Here is a 21,996-nt window from a genome sequence, read left to right as displayed (position 1 = left end):
GGAGGGTTTGGGGCAGGTTTCCTCTGTAAAAACCTCAAAGGATCATCCCTGGGAAGGCACAGGCACCCCCATGCTAATCTGGATCATGCTGAAAGGTTTGATTTACAGGTGCACATGGGAGCAAGGTGCAGAGAAAAACCCATATAAAGGACCTCCGGGATGGAATGCAGCATGGTCACCACAATGGTTCCTCCTGGAGAAGCATTCCTGCCCAGAAGAAAGCAGCCCCACTGCCTCCAGCCTGCTTGGGAGACAATGCCCCAAACAATCTCCCCTTGGCTTGTCCCTCAGCCCCAGGTGTAGCTGCAGGGCACAGTTGTGCAATGGAATAACTGCTTTTTGAGCAACTGAGCAACCCCAAGTGTATCTTGTGCAAAAGGTCTCCGGAAAACTCCATGCAACAGCAGAGGAAAAAGGTACAAACATCAGCACATGCCCAGCCCCATTCCCTGCCCCCCATCCTCCCCAAGGCTTTAAATGCCCATGTCCCCCAGCTCTCCACACTTGCACCTCTCAGGGACACAGCAGCATGAAGTCGGTGGCTGCTCTTCTCCTGGTAGGGATGCTCATCCTCTGGACGGAGCTGCCCGCAGGTAGGAGATGTCCTGAATAAGGCATAGAGAGGAGATGCACAGGAGTGGGGAGGGAGCTGTGTTAGCAGGGATCCTGAGGGATGGGAGAGAAGCTGGGGGGCATCTTCCTGAGGCAGCCTGTGGCCAACACTTCCCTCCTCCTGCAGGCAGCGCCTGGTCCTGCCCGCCCGTCCGCTACCACTGCATGATGCAAAACCCACCCAACAAGTGCCTCACCGACCGGCACTGCCCGCCATTCAAGAAGTGCTGCCCATCCTTCTGCGGCAAGAGATGCCTCTCGCACCCATCGTACCCCCCCTTGATCTCCGGTAGGGCCTCAGGAGCTACCCCTCTTGCACCCATCTCCCCGGGGAGCAGAGCAGGGATACAGTGATGGTGGATCTGGGCATGGAGCCGTGTCCGGCTGCCAGAGCCCTCCACTGTCAGTGGTGAGGTGATTGATAGCCAGACTCTTGGGCTGGGGTTACTCTGAGCACCAGAACCAGCTTGTTCTTTCCTTCCCCTTTCCCCAGTGTAAGCTCCTGCTCCCAGGACAGATCAAGGTGCCTTCTCAGCGTGCCCATGCCACATCTCGAGCCAGCTAGCTGCACATACCTCTGCTAAGGCTTGTCCTGCCCGATGCTGGCTTATGGAAGGATGGGAACAGCCACCAGCCATGCTCAGAGACCACCTCAGCTCCAGGACCACCGCTGACAGTGCTGCAGTGCTACCACTTCCCCACTGCTGCTTGAACAAATAAAAGAGCTTGTCTAAGGGATGCTTGTGATGGGTGACTCCTTTCCCCACCTCCTCCTGCCTCTCTCCAGGCCCATTCTCCCACTGCTGCTTTCACCCTGCAATTTCTGCCTAGGGAAGAGGATGAGAGCAGTTCAGCTGCACACCTAGAGTGTGGTGAGGGGCTGGCTTGAGGGGGGGAGAAGTCCATCCAGAGGCATACAAATCCCAGGAGGAGAGGGAATGGGAAGGGGCTGGTGCAAAATACAATGGGACACTTTAGAGGATGCTTGTGGCAGGGTGGGGGGGCTCTGGAGAGCCGCACGTCCCCCCCAGCCACTCCCCAGGCTGGACAGGGCTGACTGCCTGGCTGCGGGGACGCAGGAGGCAGATCCTTGCAAGCACTCAAGGCACATCCGGAGGGCAGAGGAGGGGGCGTTACATAGACCCAAACCCCAGCTGGTGCTGAGCCCCTCACTGAACCTGAGCTGGTGGTGAAAACTCAGCTGAAAAATGCCTGTGAAAGCCTCCAGGCAGGGCACAAACCCACAGCTCTAAAGGGGCTGTTGTCAGCTTTGTACAGCTGAGCGCTGGGGCCAGCAAGAACAGGAAATGCCAAGAAACATCAGCAGGAGAGAGAGCGTGCGGCCGGAGGGACGTGCCCAGTGCAAGAGCAGAGCCAGGCATTGCCACATGTGCTGCAGGGGCAGAGCATCCCTCAGCCTGTGCTGATGCCCAACCAGCCCCTTCCCAGCCCCATGGCTCACACATCCCATCATCATATGCTCAACAAGCAGACCCAGCCCAGACTGAGAGAGGAGCCTGGTTTGTCTGCATAGAATAAACAGAGAGGATGATGAGCAAATACTGGGCAACAGGAGGAAAGGAGCATTTGGGTAGTAGCAGGGAGGAGGCACTTTGCCTCCATCTCCTTCAAGTCCTAAGCAGATCCCATAAGCTGCCCAACTCCCGTCCCTTGCTGTTGCAAGGGCTGAGCTAATGATCCCTGTTGCCAGGCATGAGCAAGGCATCTGGGGAGCAGCACAAACTGGCCAGATATTAAAACCACCCACAAATACAGCAGGATAAAGCCTCTGGCTGTGGGATCAACATCTCATATGGCCCAAAGCAGAGACTGGATGCTTCCTGGCCAAGGCTGGGAGGAGCATCTGATGGAGCAAGTCCTTCCGTGGGGATCATCATGGAAGAACTGGAGAGAGGCAAAGACTCAGAAATTATTCAGTGACTGAGGAGGAGGAAGTCCTCTCATGGCGAAAGGCCACTTCTCTGCTCAGCAGCCAAGGGAGGGAAGGGATAACTGCGTGCCAGGAGAGGCTGGAAACACCAGGTGATCCAGTGGGACAAGGGCTGGGAGCTCAACAGCCACATTCCACATAAAATCAGACCTTGCTTTTGACCAGTGCTGTATCCTACAAGGGAAAAACTCCACCACCCTTACACCAACCCACCCCTGTGAGCAGGAAGCCCTGTGGCCACGCAAGCCATGGGGTGATGGGGCAGAGCCCCAGCACTCCCCAAACCACCCCTTACCCAGGCAGCCCAGAGAAGCCTCATTACACCTCCTGCCAGACATTAGTCACAGACCACAACCCTCCCTCCTCCATCAGGACCAGCTATTATCAGCTATTAAGCAGGCATTTTCATACAGCTGCCTAATTTGATAATGCTGCAATTATCTTGGTTTGTTAACAAGATTAAATTGCTAATTGGTTTGATTAAGCACAGAGCTGCAGGCATGGGGTATCTCACAGCTGGTTAGTGCTTATGGTCCCACACAGCTGGATGGTGGAGCAGCTCCTTCACCGAGACAAGAGCAAGGCAGCAGCACAGGAGGGGTTCGTCCTCTCAAAAACTGCTGCCTGGGGTCTCCACATCTCTATGTGATGGCCTGGAAAGGTCCCTCCTCCTGCCCTGTGACAGAGCCAGCTTTGCCCATGTCACTGCTGTCACCCAGCTGCTGGCCCAGGCAGACAGGAGATGGCTTTGGGGCCAGAGGATGCTATGGGGACATCTGGTCTGCTTCAGTCCTGCAGTGCTCCCGAACAGAAAGCAGCAAGTTAGAAATCCCTGAGGCAATGAACCAACTGTGAACATCCACCTGCATCAAGAAATCCTCCCCACAGGCACAGACCCCGACCTGTGTGCACAGCACTTCCAGCAACACCCAGCTCACCACCACAGCCACACTGGGGAGCTCCCATCACAAACCCACACCTCCCCATGCAGGCAGCACCCAGCTGGGAGGAGCTGGGCACTGCATCATGACAAGCATGGTCACTGGATGTGGTAAGCTCCTGGCAGCGTGCTTTGACTGAAAATCCTTTGGATCCAGGTCTCTGGGGAGGAAGGGAATTCCCCTCTGCATCCTAGGAATGTGCCAGAAACACAGCAGGAAAAGCAGCGAGCCCTGTGCCAGAGAGAAAAAGTTTCCACGTGGGTTCCTCCTGTGTCATCTGCTTCGGCAGGGCTAGAGCAGCCTGGAGATGGAGCGGTCCATTTGCTCTGCCTGGGAGCTTAGGGGTAGGTGCTGTTGGACCTTCTCCTGGGAAGAGCCAACCAGATCCAGTGCTGGGGAAAAAAGACACAGGCAAAGGCTGCACTCAAGGACCCAGCTTTGGGTTAGAAACATCCATCACAGCATGGCACAGCACCACTGAAGGGCAGGGAGCCATGCAGCTCCTTTGGCATGCAGCAGGTCCAGCTTACTCCACCTTCCCTCAACACTGGGGTTTTGGGGCCTGTTGGACCAAAGGAAACATTCAGTACTCCCTGACATCCCAGGGGATGGAATCGGAGTGGCTCCCCAGGGAGCCATCAACATCAGAGGCAGCCTTGCTCCCCACAGAAATGCACTTTAGTCCACTCTGAGGTGGAGCCAGGGCAGAGGATGGAGAAGTGAGGTCTCACCCACAGCACACCCAAATATCTTTTTTAGTATTTTCCTGGAGCCTTTCCCCTGTATATTTTATGGCTCAGGAGACCGGGTGGTCAGGGTCTGAATACAGAGCAGTTTGGTGCGCAGGAGCGATGCAAGACCTTTCCAAGAGATGATTTGAACTAGCCTAACAAGAATTACTACAGCTTTGAAAATCCTTTGCAAAGGGAGGGTTATTCAGCTCGCCTGGCCCAGGAGCAGGAAGCTGCAGTCCCAGCAATCACATCAAAATCCAGAGGAGAAGATACCCCAGGAGGAGCAGATTCACTCGGTGGCAGCTCTGCCCATACTCAGGTGCTACGTGCAGCTCTCATCGCCTCTGCAGAGCAGCAGCAGTATTTCCAGTGGGTAAAGGAGCCAATATCATGCTGGTCCCCACCATAAAAGAAATATATATAAGCAGTCCTCACACTGCTGAAGGTCAACAGATGTGTAAATTCACTCTGTGCTGCCTTCTGTGGGGGGATTTATAGAAAACTCAGCTCCTCACCTGGACCAAGTCCCTCTCCAGTAGCAGGGAAGGGTGGGCAAGGCTGGAGCTGCCTCACATCAGCTGATGCCCTTCAGCTATTTCTTTCTGAAGTCACAGGGATGCTCTTTTTGTCTTCAGGGGCTTTGCCCTAAACATGCCTTAGCTTGCCTGGCCAGGATGCACCAATAACCCTTTTAGATGCCTTCCCCAAACACAGTGAGGGGAACACACAGCACTGGCCCCACAGTGGTGGGAGGGCAGAGCTTCAACCTTGGATTGCATAGTGGAGGGAGGCTGCATTTGCACCTGGGAAGCTTTGAGACAGCCGAGATGGAAGCAGTCTCTTTTGCCTGGCTCGAGCACATCAGCCCAGCTGTGCACTGCAGGCAGCCTCTGCCTGATGGGGAGCTCCAGAGCAGCAGGGTCTGGCAGGGGATGGTGCCATGGTGCAAGGATGCCAGAGCAGCTCACTGCAGTGTCTCTCCTGCCTGAAGTGCTGCCAAGCCTCACAAGCTGCTTGTGATGAAGCCCTTCAATCTGATGCAGAAGGAGCTCTGCGTGCCCCATGACAGCCAAGAGCCAGCAGAGCCGTGCCGAGCTGCTTGGCTTCATCCCTATTCATCCCAGCAGGAATCCTCACCAGGCTGCTCTCTGCTGCAGCCACACAAGGTTGCACACCCAGGAAGTCTGTCAGATACTGGCAGGAGTTTCCTGAGCCAGGGAACCTAAAGGAAAGGAAGGCAGAAAAATGAGGCTCGGCAGCACCCCGGAGCTGGGGGAGATCCCTGCATGCCAGCAGTCCCTTGTCCCCATGCAGAAAGAGAGCAGAGAAGACAGAAGTATCTCCCCTCTGCAGTAAGTCACTGTGGATGAAGGCACATGTGAGAGCTCAACAGGAGGCTGGGCAGCAGCACAGGCAGGGCTGCCGGGCTCCTCTCCCATGCCCTCTCTGGAGCCTCAGGGCCAGACCCACAGCCTCTCTTCAGGCTGATGCCTTCATCCAGACAAGCAGCTGGGATGTTAAGGAAATAACAGCTCTAGCAAAGGCTGACAAAGCACTTGAAGACTCACACAAAGCAGCTTGCAGTGAGGAAAGAACCAGAAGCAAGCAAAGCGTCTCCCATAAGCACCCGCCTTGCAATAGCCCCTGCTCACACACCAAATGAATGCACAGTTCCCAACTCATGGCCCACACGCATGCTCTGGGCAAGGTCAGGGTCATAAACTCACCATCACCCCCAAATCCACCAGCACAGGCATCAGGGTACCCACACATCCCCTTCCAAATAGGGCCACTTACCTGCAGAGACACCCTTCTCGACTAAAACCACTGCCTCCCCATAGCAAGGTGTTGTGGAAGAACAGGGTGGGCTATTTATGTTATAGGGCAGCCCAAATGAGCTCCTGCCACTCCCCAGCTCCAGCTGAGGAGGGGAAGCCATTTCCCAGCTCCTTTGGGCCCCACACTGGCTCCTCATTAGCACCAACAGCATCACACAGGGAAATTCCTGTCTCTTCAGCCCTGCCTGTGCCAAGGCGCACACAGATGCTCCTTTCCCCAACAACTATGTAGGTTAATAACATGCAATGTGATTGCAAGACACAGGGAGCCGCAAAGCTATGTCAATATTTAGCTTTTACACGTTTGGCTAATTAGAGAGCAACCTGTGATTCCCTGGGAAGGAGGCACGGCTGCTTCGCCCCTCTCCCTCCCCTTCTGTATGTTCCCGGTTCAGATGGGATAAACGTCAGCTCATTCGCCGGTCGCAAGCGGTCTGTCCCAAAATGCTATTCCCAGGCACTGGATGTCAGAAATCATTATACTAAATAAAGCTTCATGAATGATTCATGGAGCTGGGTTTCACATTAATCAGGGGGAGATGGGCAAAAGCAGCGCAGCATCACAGACCGCCCTGTTGTGTTCTTGCACAGGCAGGCAAAAGGAGAGGTTTGGACCTTCAAGGCACAAATTAGAGCTATGGTACTAATCAGAGAAACACCCGGGTCCCAACATGACTGGAGCCTGACCGAGCAGAGACCAAAAGCAGGCAGCGGGCCATTGCCCAAATACCTTTCTGCTTCAGGAGCTCCTGTGACTCGATCACATTAATGAGCCCAGGGCAGCCTGCTGCTGCTTCGAGCACCCTCAGAGATGCACAACTGCTTTTCACATTAATCCTGGTCTCCAGCACGGGGCTGGGCCAGCTCTCGGCTCTCACGTACTGAATCCCTGGCTCCGTGCGCTATGGCCACTCAAAATAGAATGTTGGTCTGAACTGTCACCAGGAGGCTTCTTCCACGGTGCAGGAAAACAGGGTGTCTGCCTGGATGCCACGCTGCACTCCAGCACAGGCTGGCCACCAGCGGGTATTTCCTTGGGATGCAAATGCTTCTTTCACTGCTCCAAGACTTTGGAAAGAAGATAGATGTGTCCTGTCTGGGTACCCGAATCTACCTAAAAAGGCAAGCCCTGAACCCTGTAAATCAAGGGGAAAGTGATGTGTGCCCTCAACATGGCAATGTTGTGGAAGGAGGCGATGAAGAGTGGGATCCCATGGGCATTTTGCAGGAATGAAGGCCCATGCCTCTCCCAACCAGCCAGCAAGCTCTCATCCTTAGGTCTCCTTCTGCATCCCTGGCTGCTCCTCTGCTGCTTGCTCAAATAATCCTGGTTAAAAACCCCTCAGAACTACAGTGACAAGCAGCCAGGCCAGCTGTACGGCAGGGAAAAATCTATAGCTGGCATCCAAAATCTGTGCTCTGACATGAAGACAGCAAGGATTCTCTGTGCAGCAGTGAAGGAATTTCTATCAGGAGGCCAAGGAGCCATCAGATATCCCTGCTACCCTGCCACAGCTCTGCAGCCTTCCTTGGGCCATGCAGTAATAGGGTCAGGATAAAGATGCTGTTTCCCGGAGGCAGTGGATCCTGCAGATACTTTCATCCCATAGCAAGCACAGATGAGGGGATGGCATTGGTGAGAGCAGCAAACCTGCCCTGGGGCTCTGGCTCTCCACCACAGCTGGGGACAAAGAGTGTCCACTGGGTTTGGGTCCCTTCGGTCCCTGCCCAGCTGTGGTGACACAGCTAGAAATGTCAAGCCAAACCTACAAATGGCTGATGAATGGTCACTATTGTTGTTTTGCAGGTGGAGGTGCCCCAGTGGCTTTAGGTTCTAGGGGAGCGCTGGGCTCCTGCTGCAGCTCTGCCTCCAGCTCCATCTGTGCTGGCAGGAGTGTGAGTGTAGACAGAATTACACTCACTTGAGGGGAAGAAGCTCGCCCGTTTCTACAAGGATGCTGTATTTCGGGCCCCTACAAGAGGCTAGGGCAGTGCTGGAGGCACTGAGAGGGGCTCCGACGTCAGAGAGTCTTCACGTCTTGAGGCTCTGAAGGATTCCCAGGTGACTTGCTGGTTTTCTCTGTCTACCTCTGCCTCTCCCTCCTGCAGACATCACCCCTACATGGGCAGGACACTTCAGGCCAAGGAGCAGGACTTGGTGCTGATGGAGGTGCAGCATCAGCAATCTGCCCCATGGGATGCTGGAGTGTGGAAGGTGGGGGATGAAGATGAGGGGAAAGATGGAGATTGTAGGGATGGAACCTCCAGAGCTGGTGGTCCTCACCCCCCTCCTCCTGCTCAGAGGATGCTGCCATCATGGCTCGGCTTTCCCTCCTCACCATCCTGTGGGCTGCCTCTGGGGAGAGGCAAGGCTGCACGGGGACAGCTGACAGCATGGGAAGGAGAAGCCCAAACCCATCCAGCCAGAGCAACCCCCTCACAGAGCTCATGGGAGGCCTGGGGGGCACAAACACACCAGCAAGCACAGAAACCACCAGGGAAAAAAAAGAGTATTAAGGAAAACCCATGTATTAAGCCTTTGTCAGTGCGAATCTCAAGAGCAGGCTTTTGCATCTGCCCTAATTTAGCTCTTTCTCTCCGGAAAGGACTATTTGTGAAATGCTTTGTGGCCATGTCCCTGGCATTAAACAGCCCCTGTCGGTATCCAGCTCCACAGATCCCCCAGTGCTTGCAGGTGTGCCAGCGCTCATCTCTCTCCATCCCATCTCCTACGTGGTACATACCCAGCAGCTCTGGCCTTTCACAAGGGATGTCCAAGGGGCTGAAAAGTGCTTGAAGATTTTTCTTTCAATTAAAGGAGCTTGCAGACATGCTATATTCATACATACATTCCCATATTTATTTAATTTATTGCTACATCACCTATTAAAATAAAATAAGGCAGAAAGAAGAAAGGAAGGGAGCTGCCACAAGCTGAGCCTTTCGGGATGACTCACTGCAGTACTGAAATGGCTGCTGGCTTCAGACTCACCCTGCCTCAGCGATTTGCTTCCAGACTGCAGAAGAGACCATGGTGAGAGGCTTCTCCCCCCATCCATGTGTTGAGGATTTGCTGTGTGGTCATGGACAAAATCCCTCCAGGCTTTGGCGACAGGAGACCTGCCTTCCCCAGGAGAGGAAGATGGGGACAGACATGAAAGGAAGAGATGGCGAAGCGTTTCCAGCTGACCTGATTTTCTGCCTGTTCCTGTCTCCACATCACTGTCAGTTGGTTGAGGAGTGGTGGTGGAGGCGCAGGGCTGGCCCGTGCCATGGGGAGCTGCGCTTTGCCAGCGTGGCTGCAAACCCCGCTGTGTAAGGGCCCTTGCACCTCAGTTTGCTGTGAAAGAGCCTTAAAATGGGAATCTCCCCTTCCTGCCACAGTTTGCCAGTGTCAGCGTCAGGCCAACAAGCTCTGGTTGGCTGATGGGAGAGTCAGGCCTTTCGCTCCTGAGTTTGAGCAGCAAAGGGAAAATTCACCTCAGGTGCCACTGATGCTACAGCCAAGTCCCCCCCGAGGGATGCTGCGATGCCAGCACAAGCCTATGCGGGGCCTCAGTAGCCTGGAAGGTGAACTTAGCTCTCCTGCAGCCAAGGCTTTGAGCTGCAGCAGGGGACATAGAGGTGTCTCCCTTCCTGAGGTGAGCCCTCCATCCTGGGGGCATTACAGGCAGAGCCCTGCCTTGCTTCCTGCTCAGGCTTCAGCTCTTTCTCACAGCCTAGGGGACAGTCAGCAAACCTCCCAGTGCTGGGAGAGCTGGTTTTGGGGGGACAGGGCTCAGGTCTACCCTGTGGCTGTGCCGAAAGGAGGTTCTGGTGCAGAAACAAAGTGTTGGACAGAGTGGGGGCCCTTGCAGTGCGAGGCACTGCTCCTTCTCTGAAAAACGAATGGATGAGAAATGTTTTCAGAAAGGAAAAGGAAATTCACCCTGATCCCCTTATGTCAGTGACAGGCAGAGAAAAGCTCATGTGGGAACCAGGCTTCCTTCCTCCCCATGGGCTGCACCCCGCTGGGCCTCAGCACCCGCTGAGAGCTGGGCTGGCAAGTGCCTGGAGCAGACAAAGCAGGGCATGTTTATCTTGCAGCTTCCAGGGACGCTCAGCCATCCCTAATTGCCATAAAAATAAATGCTTTTTGCTTCCTATCACAGAACAGAGGAATTTCCCCCAGGGTTGTTTTATTTTTCCTCCTCACTTTGTTTTTTTTTTCTTTCTTTTCTGAGGCCTCCCTCAAAGTCATCCCTTCCCCCTCCCTCCGCTGCCTCCTTCCCATGTAAACAAGCACACGGCACACACAGTCTGACACATCACACACATGGAAACACGCTGATGGCCCTGCAGCGGAGAGCGCTGCCTGGCACAGGGACGGGGCTGACAGCACACGCGGCCGAGGGGGGCGGGTGTGCGGGCAGGGGAAAGGTGCTGGCCACCAAAAAGAGCTCCCAGCCGGCCTCGGGCAAGCCTGGAGAAGGGTGAGAGCCCACAGGCTCCATCCAGCCCCTCGGGCTGGAATCAGCAAGCCGATGGACCCAATGAGGAGGGTGGCGTGAAGTCTCACCCCCTTTGAGCTGCCTGCCTGACACGGCTGCAATGAACCATCGCTGCGAGGACAGGCAGCCCCAGCCATCACCTCGGGAAGGTCTCACATCCTCTCTTCCACGTCCTTCTGCTCCAGCAGCTGACTTCTGGGGGAGCTGGTGTGCTTGCACCGATCGCCAGGCTGTGTGGGGATGGCTCCAGGTGGTGACAGCAGCTCCGTGACCTGAAACCCAGCGTGTGCCATGCCCAGGACTTGCAGCCTTCACCCACCTCCTGACGAGCCTTCCAAGAGCCAGCGGCGAGCTCAACAAGCCAGGGCGGCTCTTCCCCGGGTGGCTGTCCCGGTGCCCTACGTACCCCCCATCCCAAGGAGGAAGATGGAGCTGGATCGCATGGAGGGCAACTGCAAGGGCAGAGGTGCATTGTCCACATGCGAGCTGTCACCAGTACTGGGGCCCTGCTCAGCCTGACACCCAGGTCAGGTTCTGCTCGCTGCCCACCACACTGCTCAGCCCCCCGGGGCCCCACTTGCCCCTTGAGCAGCTTTGCAAGGTACTTGTGAGTGCTGTAGTCCACTGCGGCTCCCATCCGCCGTCCCACGGGCTGCGAAGGGCACTTCCAGCAGGTAAGGCCATCGATCGTGGCGGCTGTACCCACTCCTGGCCCCGGTTTGCCCCGGGGGCATCCCTGCACAGAGCTCGGGGGTTACCCCGGGAGGACCGCGCTGCTCCGGCCCCCGCTTGCTGCTGAGGGACCGGGAATGGGACCGGCTTCGCCTCCCCGCGGCTCCGGGCGGGCGGGCCGGAGGGCGGCACCCCCGGGAGGGGCGGCGGGGCGGGCGGGAGCAGGGGGACCCCCCCTTCGGCCCCGCGTAGCTTCAGCCCGCGGCTCCGCGGCTCTGCGCCGGGCGCGCACGCTGCGGCGGGAGCGGCGCCGAGGCAGGTGAGCGGCGGCGCGGGGCCCGGCTCCGGTATCGCGGGGACCTGGGCACAGGCACCAGGGAGGGTGGAGAAGGGGGAACCGGCATCCCGGGGTGCTGTAGCCACCGGCATCGCGGGGACCCGGGTGCCGGCATCCCGGGGCGCGGCAGGGACCGTGAGATCCGCAACCCAGGCAACAGCGCGGAGCGAGGCACCGACATCCCGGGAACGCGGGGTACCAGCATCCCCGGGCACTGCAGGGATCAGCACCCTGGGGCGCGGCAGGCACCCGGTGCACCGGCATCCCGGGATGAGAGGGCAAAGAGATCAGCGGCATGCCGGAGTGAGCAGGGATGGGGGAAGCTACACGGGGATGAGCGGGGAAGCGAGGCACCGATATCCCGAAATGATCAGGGAGCCGCCGTGCTGCGCCCACATGCCGGGATGCTGCTGGGACGCGGAGCATAGGGATACTCCTCTGTGCAGGTACACTCCTCTGCAGGCGGGGGTTAAAGAGTCCTTCTCCCTGGAGCCTCCTCATCACAGGGGTCATCCCTCGTCCTCTCCAGGGAACAGGGCAGAGTGCGGGGGTACCCCCGGGAAGCTGTGCACCCGCTAAGAGAGATCTGGGAGCAGAGGCTGGCTCAGGACAAAGCATCACCCGCAGCAAGTCCTGGGCTGCCCGCTCGCAGGAGAAAGCCGAGCTATTGGTAATGACCCCCTCCTGCACCCTGAAGCGAGCAGTCCCCCTGCCAGCTGCATCCCCAGCCCCCAGGGTACAGCCCTCAGTGGTAGCTTTTCAGTGTACAGCAGCAGCTTATGCTCTGTTGCAGGGAACAGCCAGCAATGGGAATCCCCCTTCCATGCTCCTTCCTGCCCTCTTGGATTGCTGCTCACCTCCAAAGCAAGGGCTTGGTCCTGAGCATCTTCAGGCCGATGGGTACAGTGCCAGGCTCTGCAGGGGCACTTCTGGATAAGCAGAAAGCAGGCTTCTCTCCAGTCCTGACCCAGCGCACAGCTGCTGAGGACACCATCCTGCAGGAGCTGGGAGGTCAGCCAGCCCACTCCCCCCATCGGGTACCCAGTGGGGGACCCCCAAACCTATCCCACCCCCATGGTCATCCCATGCAGGACTTCTGCAGTGGTTTGCAGCCACAACACCTGCACCCCCAGGCCATGCAGGTGTCGCCCGGGGTGACAAGATCATTTAGGATGGGACTACAGACAAAGGATAAGGGTTTTCTCCTCCTCTAGGCATTTCTAATGGCTCCTTTGAGACAAACCGCAAGAATCCCTGCTGGGAAGTCTCGCTGAGCGGGAAGTACAGGGCTTCTTTTTTGGACCGTTAATCTAAATCCATTGTACCTGGTTGGAAAAGCCCCAGTGTGCAATACTCCCTGCACTTGCTGCATCCTCACTTGAATGTCTATTAGCACCTTCCTTCCCACTGCCTTGGTTCCCCTCTGCCAGCTAGAATAAATATTCCTAACTTCCACTTGAAAGCCTTTAAGAAAAATTATGTTGTCAAGGGAAACTCTTCTCGCATTTCTTACAGAAATGCTTGATCTGTTGTTATATTTTCACTGTCATAAATGCATACATCAGAGATCTCTTCCTCCACGAGGTGCAGATCCATTTGAACACCCAACACCCAGCTCACACTGGGCTTGTCTAATTCTGATGGTTGTCTCTTTAGAATAGCTTACAATATATTTCAAAATTGACCAGAAAGAGACTGGGTCTCTTCTGTTCTCTTTTCCAATCATCCATAGAAATTTGGGGTTGACTAAAGGGAAATTTTGCCAATTCCCATCACTGCAGACAGACACATTTGTATTCTCTGTCCATTGCGCTTTAAAGTAAAACAACCACCCAGCCTTCCCAAAGTAAGCTTCTGTTTCCCAGCAGATACCGCTGCAAATGCAAGGTGGGTGCATGCTGTGACGATCCACAGGGGAGATCATGCCAGGTCTGAATTCAAGCCCCAGTTTTGTTCTAAAGTTGAGCTTAGCTGGTCATGAAACAAGTAGACAAAAGAGTTATAAAACTATTAATTGCTGCTTTAGATTCCCACATGAAAGCTGTATGTGGGCAGAAATTATTTGCTCTATTCAGAAGCGAACATCAGAAAGGAGCATCTCAGTTCGTGACCCTTCTCCTTGTGCTGCTTCCTGCGTGGGATGCAGGGGGGGAAGGAGGGATTTCCCTGGGTACAAAGGCTCACAGAGGCCTGATACCTGCTGGCTTTCTTTTGAGCTGTGAGGCACCTCCCTCCTGGCTCTTGGGGTTTGGCACATCTCATCCGGAGCCACCGTGGCACAGCACAGCCATGCGCTGCGGATGGTTCTGCTGAGCTGCAGCGTCCCTTTGGCCTTGTCCTGCCATCCCAGTGCAGCCCCTGGTAGCCACTTGGGCTACCCCATGCCTCAGCCCAGCCCCAAGACCACCTTGCCTTTGATTACAATGACATTTGGCCTGGCTTCCCAGAGCGGCTGCTCTACAGGGAGGGTGCAAGAGAGGCTGAGGATGGGTGTGGGATGAGCAGGATCCCACAGACCCATCTGCACGGCCCCTGTGTGTGTGTTTGTAGCCTGAATGCATGAGCATCTTTCTGGAAGGAACCTGGATTAGTCATCCCCACCCCACAGATGGGCTGTGTGATGTCTTCCCTGGAAAAGCTTATGTCACAGGAATTCCAATTTGTCCCTGAAAAGGAGTGTTTACACCCCTTTTTCTCCCTTGCTTTTGTCTTAACCATTAAAAAAGTTGATCCTTCTCTTTTTTTCCCCCTCTCCTTTGAAAGGCAAGACAAGTGAGTCCATTAAGCTTCGAGGCTTACCACAATCCAGTTGCCTCCTTCAGACAGGGTGTAGTGGGAAGCGCTGGCTTTGTGATGCAAAGCCTGTATCTTTAAGGAGCCCTGGCTGGGAGATGCAGTGGAGTTAGCAGATGCCTTTGCCAGGCTATTTCACACAAATTTGGCATTTGCTGCACCCACAGCCCTGCTCAGCTTAAAAATGTGCCTCTCGGGTTTATTTCTAACCATTACTCCATTACCTGCCCATCTCCAGCTCTGCTCTGACCTCCAGATTTAGATGTGCAAGGGTACCCCAGGTCCTTCCCAGTCGGACAACCTTTTATGCTGTGTCTCTCAGACACTGGAAAACATGCAGAGCCCTTTTCCTGCCCCCAAAACCCAATGAGATGCCCAGTGAGCAATGCCAGGCTGGGGTGCAATGGGGTCTGCAGGGGAACGGGGGTGAGGGGGACCCACCTCATATCACTTACCTGGTGTTCAGCCCTGGTGTCTGCTGTCTGAGCAGCCTGTCCCATGTAGGGTCTGGTGGCACCTCAGCATCACCATAGGGACTGCTACAGCCCTTCCCTTGGCTCCTGCTGCCTCCATCCCTGCAGCACCTAAAAGTTTAAGACTTCAGTGGGTGACACAAGACAGAGAAGGTGAGGGATTTTCCTAATAAGATGCTGGCTGATTAAACCCAGGAAAGGAAGCCTTTGAGACAAGAGACAGGCCAGTCTGGAGGTCACAAATGCCTCAGTGCCCACTGCAGCATAAAACATCATTGACTGCAAAAGTCCTGTTGATACCAGCGGTGACCCTGAAGTGCAGAGCTCAGGAGCAAGTCGTGCCTAATAGCAGGGTTCTTCCCAATTAATCGGTGTGTGGGTAAAAAGTGTAATTCCTCAACCAAGAGAGCCAATGCAGTGTCCTTCCAGAGGACACCCAGTCCGCTGGTGCCAGGAGCAGAGGGACCGTGGGGGTACGGGGCTGCTCTGTGTTTCCCCAGGCATTCTGACAAATAAGGTAGGTGGAGAAGTCTGATTTCAAATGGATGCAAACCTTTTTATTTGCCTTTTTATTCTGAGCTTCTGGTTGAGAGGTATAAATGCATATGGAGGTGTGGGAACGCTTCTCTTTGTTAGATGCTTCAACTGCTTCTCATTAAAAAAGGGAATTTCTGCTGCAGGGAAAAGCCCGGCCCCCTGAAACTTTGAAAATCCTGAAACACAACAGAAAGCAAAACTTGGGTGTTTATTTCCCTACCAATATACCCATTCTTTAATTCAGTCATCAAGGATTCTGAACCATGTTTTTGTTATGTTTCAACCTTATTAAAACAATCTTAATATTTTACATGACAGAACACACAAGAGGAAACAAAGCAGGCAGATGAATTGTTTTGACACTTCTTTCACTGAAATCCCCTCTAAAAGTGACACCTTCTGTGAAAACACTTTGATTTTAGCAAAACTGCCTTTGCTGCTGGGAAGATTGCACCATCTAAGAATTTTTTGACCAGGTCTAATTAGCAATGTAGGAGTCGGGGTACAAAGCTCTTTGACAGAATCACTGCGGTTGGGAGTTGATGATGATGATATTTTTCCATGGGGGAGGCTCTCTGGGGGATAAATCCTCTTAGTGACTAATTACCTGTTTGAACACGGAAAGCCCCATGATGAGGTGCTGGGGGTGCAGTAAGCTGCTTTCCATTAGCAATCTGTGAAGGGAGAAACTTTAAGAGGTAAAAATTAAGGAAAAGTTTCACCTGGAAAAATCATTGGCTTTTTCTCCTCTTGCCCTCCATACACCCTGAAGATCCACTGCCCAAAGCTGTTTCTCTCCCCTCCCCTCTCCCTGGTCCTCACCTTTCAACATTCAAACACCCCTCCTCACTCCCCAGAGTGCTTCTGCCCTCCGCCTGACAGCACCCGGGTTGGGGGGAGCCCTGCGTCCCCTCCAGCCCCGCTGTGTCTCACCCGCAGGTGGAACCGGCTCCCGCTCTGCTGATCATGGTCAACAAGACCTTAACTTACTGGGGTCCCAGTTTTGAGGAGGACGTTATCAACATCAACGTGGGGGGCCTGAGAAGGCGGCTCAGCTCCAGCGCCCTCTCCAAGTTCCCCAACACCCGCCTGGGCCGGCTGCTCTCCTGCGACTCGGAGGAGTCCATCCTGCAGCTCTGCGATGACTACGACGTGAGCGCCAGGGAGTTCTACTTTGATCGAAACCCTGGCTTCTTCCTCTACGTGCTCCACTTCTACCAGACGGGGAAGCTGCACGTCATGGAGGAGCTGTGCGTCTTCTCCTTCTGCCAGGAGATCGAGTACTGGGGCATCAATGAGTTCTTCCTGGACTCCTGCTGCAGCTACCGCTACCACGAGCGCAAGCTGGAGAGCCGGCACCACAACTGGGATGAGGAGAGCGAGGTCAGCAGCGTGGACACGTCCCCCGATGAGATCTCTGACATCAACCACGACCTGCTGCACTACAGCACGCTGCGCTGCGGCAACATGCGCAAACGCCTCTGGCTCACCATGGAGAACCCCGGCTACTCCATCCCCAGCAAACTCTTCAGCTTCGTGTCCATCAGCGTGGTGCTGGTTTCCATCGCCACCATGTGCATTCACAGCATGCCCGAGTACCAGGAGGCGGATGAGAACGGCAATGTGCTCGATGAACCCATCCTGCACAAGCTGGAGTATTTCTGCATCTCCTGGTTCACCTTCGAAGTGTCTTCCCGCCTCCTGCTCTCCCCCAGCCCCAGGAAGTTCTTCAAGCACCCGCTGAACCTGATTGACATTGTCTCGGTGCTGCCCTTCTACTTCACCCTCTTGGTGGACTTGACCGTGGGCAGTGACTCGGAGCTGGGCAACCTGGGCAAGGTCGTGCAGGTCTTTCGGCTCATGAGGATATTCCGGGTGCTGAAGCTGGCTCGGCATTCCACGGGGCTGAGGTCGCTGGGGGCCACCTTGAAGGTAAACGGGCTTTTTATCTCCTTATCTACTCCTTTAGTCACTGGGCAAGGAGGAGACTTCTGGTATGGCCTGGGGATGTGGACAGACCCATTCCCAATAAGCTGCCACCTCTGGGGGGTGTCCTGGGTCAATGGGCTGGGCTGCTGTGTGCCTGCTAAAGCAAGCCAGTGTGAGGAGCACTGCGTGAGTCCTCTTTGTACACAGTCTCAGTGCAAAAAGCAGTTCATCCATTGTTTTCAGACTTTGGCTCATGCAGAACCGGTGCTTCCAGGACTCAACCCTCCCGTCCCCACCATGGCATGCAAGCCTCGTTGCATGGTATTGGAATGGACTCAGGCAGGCATGCATGGGTGAATGGTGATGTCCCACCAGATGTGGGTTGGTGCCTCGCTGGGCTGTGACTGACCTGCTGAGCAGCTGGGTACTGCCAGCACCAGTGTGTGGCTCAGAGCTGCTCCTGTCCTCAGGCTGGGAAAAGGGGGAGCCTCTAAGGGCATGCTGCTTGGTGTCTGCCCATCTCGGAGACAGAGATCCTGGTCCAGCTGAGCTGATGCTTGGATGCTCTAGGATATGATGAGGTTGGGACTGGCAAATGGCTAAACCATGGGTGGCACAAAGCAACAACAGAAGAACAAGGGTTTAGTTGCAGGGCCTGGGATGACTGGACCCCCTCTGCAGCACCCCCAGCCTCCTTGGGCAGACCAAGAGCAGCTGACAAGAGTCAAAGCATGAAGCTGTCAGGAATTCCTCATCAGCCTGGTGCTGTGGCCCAGCTGTGCAGCATGGATCAGCCGTGGTGCCCTGTGTCGTGCTCTGCTCTCCTCCAGCCCCTCATGCTGAGGCCCATGTGTTCAGATATGGGGAAGGTGAAACTTTCCCCCCACCTCCTGTGCTTACACAGAAAATCCAGCCTGATGCAGAGGCCAATTCAACTCAGCCTTTAATTGTGTCTGATTCCTGGTGACCACATCAAGAGAAATCCAAAAGCTCATTCTTGAGCCTGCCAAGATGCAGGGTAACACACGCTCCCAATGCCCCAGAACATGCAGGGCTCCTGCTGGGTAGAGGGGGATGGTCACCAGGGCAAGCACCTCCTTGTGGGACTGCCTCTGAGCCCCACAATCAAACCACAATTCTTATTTTTCAAGCACTGCTCATGCAAATACCTCAGTGTTCCCCCCACCCCCTTAAACAGTGTGCCAAAAAAATGGCCAAGGAAAGCAATCTTCATAACAGAGCTTGAAATGCAACCAAAGGGACCCTCTCCTCCCACTTAGTGTCTGGCAGCTCTGGGTGTTGCTGCTTTTGAAGGGCAGGGATGAAGGGGGACACCCTGTTTCTTGCTGCTGCAGCAACAGCAGGACCAGCACAGGATGTCCTGGTATGGGCAGGACTCATCTGCCAGGGTTGGACCCATTCCCAAGTGTAAACCATGGAGAAAAGCAACCCTCGAGTGTGGCTGGGGATGGGCAGCAAGCAGGAAAGGTCTTCTGCCAACTTCTGCTGTGAAGCAGGACCAGCCCAGCCCAAACCCCGCAAAGCTCACAGGGCATCCTCAAAGCCTGCTGAAAACAGCACCCAGGGAGGATTGTTCAAAATGAAGATGCCTGAAGTCCTACCTGCATCACGCTTCTGAACACTCACCTCACCTTGAAGGAGCGATCAGCGACAGACCCGTGTAACACTGCTTGCAAAATTCAAACCAAATTGTACACTTGGGAAGGGCTCCCTGAACCCTTCCTGTGCTCCACTTAAGCGTGAACAGCACATTGCAGCAGAGCGGGGACTGATGGGCTCATCTGCATGATATTAAGCAGCAGACGAGATCCAGGGAGCCAGCAGCATCCCGGCTCCGACCTCTGCCGAGCCGCTGATTCACCGAGTGACGTGCTCCAAAGTGCCGCTTCCCGGGGACTCCGGAGCCGGCTGTAAGCGAGGATGAGTGAAGACACAAATCTGACGCAGCAGCTTGGTGTTGTGATTTAGTGGGCACATAAATTACAGCATCTTGTTAATCATAATTTACTTCCTCTTGCCAGAGCATAAAGCAGCTGCAGAGGAGTAAAGGCTGTTAACAGCCAGGAAGTGGGAGCGATGGCTCTAGCAAGCTGAGTAATTGTTCCCCTACCACGAAAGTGCTAGCAGAGGGATTTCTGCCATTTGTGCACCATAAACCCTGAACGGTCTTCAGATTGCCTGGGGCCTGATCCAGGGTCTATTTAATTTGAGAAGAGGCTTCCTACACGTCTTCTCTTTCCCCTTCCATGCACGACATCCATTACCATTATTGCAGCTTCCCCAGTGTGGGCTTGGTGCCCATCTCCCACTGGCAGTCAATAGATGTTAGGCCCTGAGTAATTTAGGCATCTGCAGGGATCTACAGGAGTTGTTCTCTGTCCCCTCAGGGGCCTGAACACACAAATAGATTGGAAGATCCAAAGCTGCACGTCCCCAGATGGCAGATGCACTGTCCTGCTGTCACTACCATGGGCCATCTCTGTGCTTGGTCCCCGCACTGGTGTCTCCAGCCAGGCTCAGACTATGCTCTTTCATTTCATTTGTCTTCTGCTGTACTGGAGAAAAGATGTCCATTCAGCAGAGGAAGGAGCCCACGCACAGCCCCTGACTGTCCCAAGGGCAAGCAAACCTCAGGCTGAGTCAGGAACCCAAGGAGACTGCTGCCAGGGTGCCTGTTTTGCTGCAGCCTTTTATTGCCCAGCATGGCATCTCCCAAGGCATCCCACCCAAGCCATGGCTAAAAGTGCATTTCCACCTGAACCCCAGCTGCCTTCCCCTGGGTCAATGGGCAAATCACACATTTCAAGGATAATTGGCTGCAAATAGGTGCCTGAGGATCAGCTGGGGGATTCCTGGAGCCACTCCTATGCTTGTAAACTAAAGCAGTGGGATCTACTGGGGTGCCTGACTTCCCCTTCACCCTCCAGCACATCCCAGGGCCATAACTGATACCCTTTAAAAATGCGTAAGGTGATTTGGCTCTGCTGCTCCCCTGCTGGGATGTACAGACGTGTGTTAAGCTCCAGCCAGGAGCAAGGCTTTCATGGCCAAGTGATACAAACTTGACGGCTCTGAGCTGTTTGTCCTTCACGAGGAGCTCCCTCGGAGCTGCTATAGTGCATCTGCAGCCACAGGCGATGGCGGAGGAGGAGATTATTTCCCTTCGGTATAGCTGGCAATAGCTGAGCATCTTTTGCCAGCAGTCAAAGTGAAGTCTTCTCGCTCCTTACTGAGAATCCACCTCTTTTATGTCTCGTCTTGACCGTGGAAGCTCTTTTCCCACGTCTTCTGCTGTTTGCTTTGCTCAAATGCTGTTCCGTTTAGTCATCGTGTGGTCTCCAGTAAAGCATTCCCTGCCTCTTAGGAGACTGGGAGAAAATAAACCCTATCAGAGCTCTGCTTTCCTTTCCCTAGAAGATGAAAATGAAGCTGACAGGTTGTTGGGCAGAAACGTCCAGGAAATGTGCTTGTGACCATCAAAAAGCGAGTGGACCAGCCATGCTGTGAGGCTGATGGCGACTTTGGCACTGGTGTGTGGTTGGCCTGGCCTGGCTTCACCTAGAGGCTGCCTATAAGGTAGTTTCTGGGAACCCACCAAGATAACAGGACAATGCGTTTAAACATTGTTAGCTGAGATCAGGCTGGAGGGAGTGCTGGGACAGGGGAGTAGCCTCTGCCTGGGGGCCCTGGCTGGGAAGCACAAGGTCACCTTTCCCTCCCAGCACTGCTGTGGAGGGCAGAAGGGTGGCTGTGGGTGCCAGGATGATTTCCGCACTGCCCCACTCACGTGGGTCACCCATGAGTCCCCTGACCTGCTTAGCCCAGCCCCAGGGGACATCCCGTGGCAGAGGTGGACAGGGGCACTGGGGATGTGCAGGGCTGTATTTGCGCTGCAGCATCTCAGTGTCCTTGCTGATACAGGGGTGGTGGCCCCCCCCCGATCATCGCTGACCACTGCTCTGCTTTGCCTTCCAGCACAGCTACCGGGAGGTGGGCATCCTGCTGCTCTACCTGGCCGTGGGGGTCTCTGTCTTCTCTGGTGTGGCCTATACCGCTGAGAAGGAGGAAGATGTTGGCTTTGACACCATCCCAGCGTGCTGGTGGTGGGGCACGGTCAGCATGACCACTGTGGGCTATGGTGATGTGGTGCCCGTCACCGTGGCAGGCAAGCTGGCCGCCTCAGGCTGCATCCTCGGGGGCATCCTGGTCGTGGCGCTGCCCATCACCATCATCTTCAACAAGTTTTCCCACTTCTACCGCAAGCAGAAGGCGCTGGAGGCGGCCGTGAGGAACAGCGGGAAGAAGGACCCCGAGGATGCGGAAAGCATTTCCAGCCACGACCGAGACTCGGAGGCTCTGAGTGAGAGCTCCATGGGCAGAGGCAGCCCCGATCGCCGCGGTCTGACCCCCGGCTCCCACCACACACCCTGACCCCACTGTGCCGCCGCACCGGGGACCTGCTTGCTCACGGTGAGCACAATCCAGCTATTGCACCAGCACATGGTGGCTGGCATCGCCCCTGCCCTGCAGAGGACCAAGGAGGGCTTGGAGGAGATGCCCATCTGCTTCCAGCCCCTGGGATGCAGTGGCTGGGTCCGCCTGGATGTGTCTCAGCCTTCACCCAGCGATGGATGCAGACGGAGGCTGCGGCACTGGATGGACCCCTGC

At 55.2% G+C, this 21,996-nt stretch overlaps 2 protein-coding genes across 2 annotated transcripts; both read left to right on the top strand.

Moving 5' to 3' along the window:
- Nucleotides 1-461: 461 nt before the first annotated feature.
- Nucleotides 462-1,340, top strand: LOC308226270 (caltrin-like protein 2). The gene is made up of 3 exons (XM_080627841.1): nucleotides 462-593; nucleotides 740-901; nucleotides 1,106-1,340. The coding sequence occupies exons 1-3, from the start codon at nucleotides 530-532 to the stop codon at nucleotides 1,108-1,110; spliced, it is 231 nt and encodes a 76-aa protein (XP_080483967.1). The 5' UTR covers nucleotides 462-529; the 3' UTR covers nucleotides 1,111-1,340.
- Nucleotides 1,341-16,317: 14,977 nt separating this feature from the next.
- Nucleotides 16,318-21,759, top strand: KCNS1 (potassium voltage-gated channel modifier subfamily S member 1; the record flags this gene model as incomplete). Its single annotated transcript, XM_080627765.1, has 2 exons — nucleotides 16,318-17,310; nucleotides 21,304-21,759. The coding sequence occupies exons 1-2, from the start codon at nucleotides 16,345-16,347 to the stop codon at nucleotides 21,757-21,759; spliced, it is 1,422 nt and encodes a 473-aa protein (XP_080483891.1). The 5' UTR covers nucleotides 16,318-16,344.
- Nucleotides 21,760-21,996: the final 237 nt, after the last annotated feature.

Source organism: Psittacula echo (genome assembly GCF_963264785.1).
Source record: "Psittacula echo genome assembly, chromosome: 12".
NCBI classification, from domain to species: Eukaryota; Metazoa; Chordata; class Aves; order Psittaciformes; family Psittacidae; genus Psittacula; species Psittacula echo.
The sequence above is the reverse complement of the archived record's forward strand: the minus strand, read 5'-3'. Positions and strand labels throughout refer to the sequence as shown.

Coding starts and splice junctions, on each gene's coding strand:
- LOC308226270 (XM_080627841.1), top strand. CDS start 530: ATGAAGTCGGTGGCTGCTCTTCTCCTGGTAGGGATGCTCATCCTCTGG. Junction 594..739: donor CTGGACGGAGCTGCCCGCAG/GTAGGAGATGTC, acceptor CTCCTCCTGCAG/GCAGCGCCTGGTCCTGCCCG.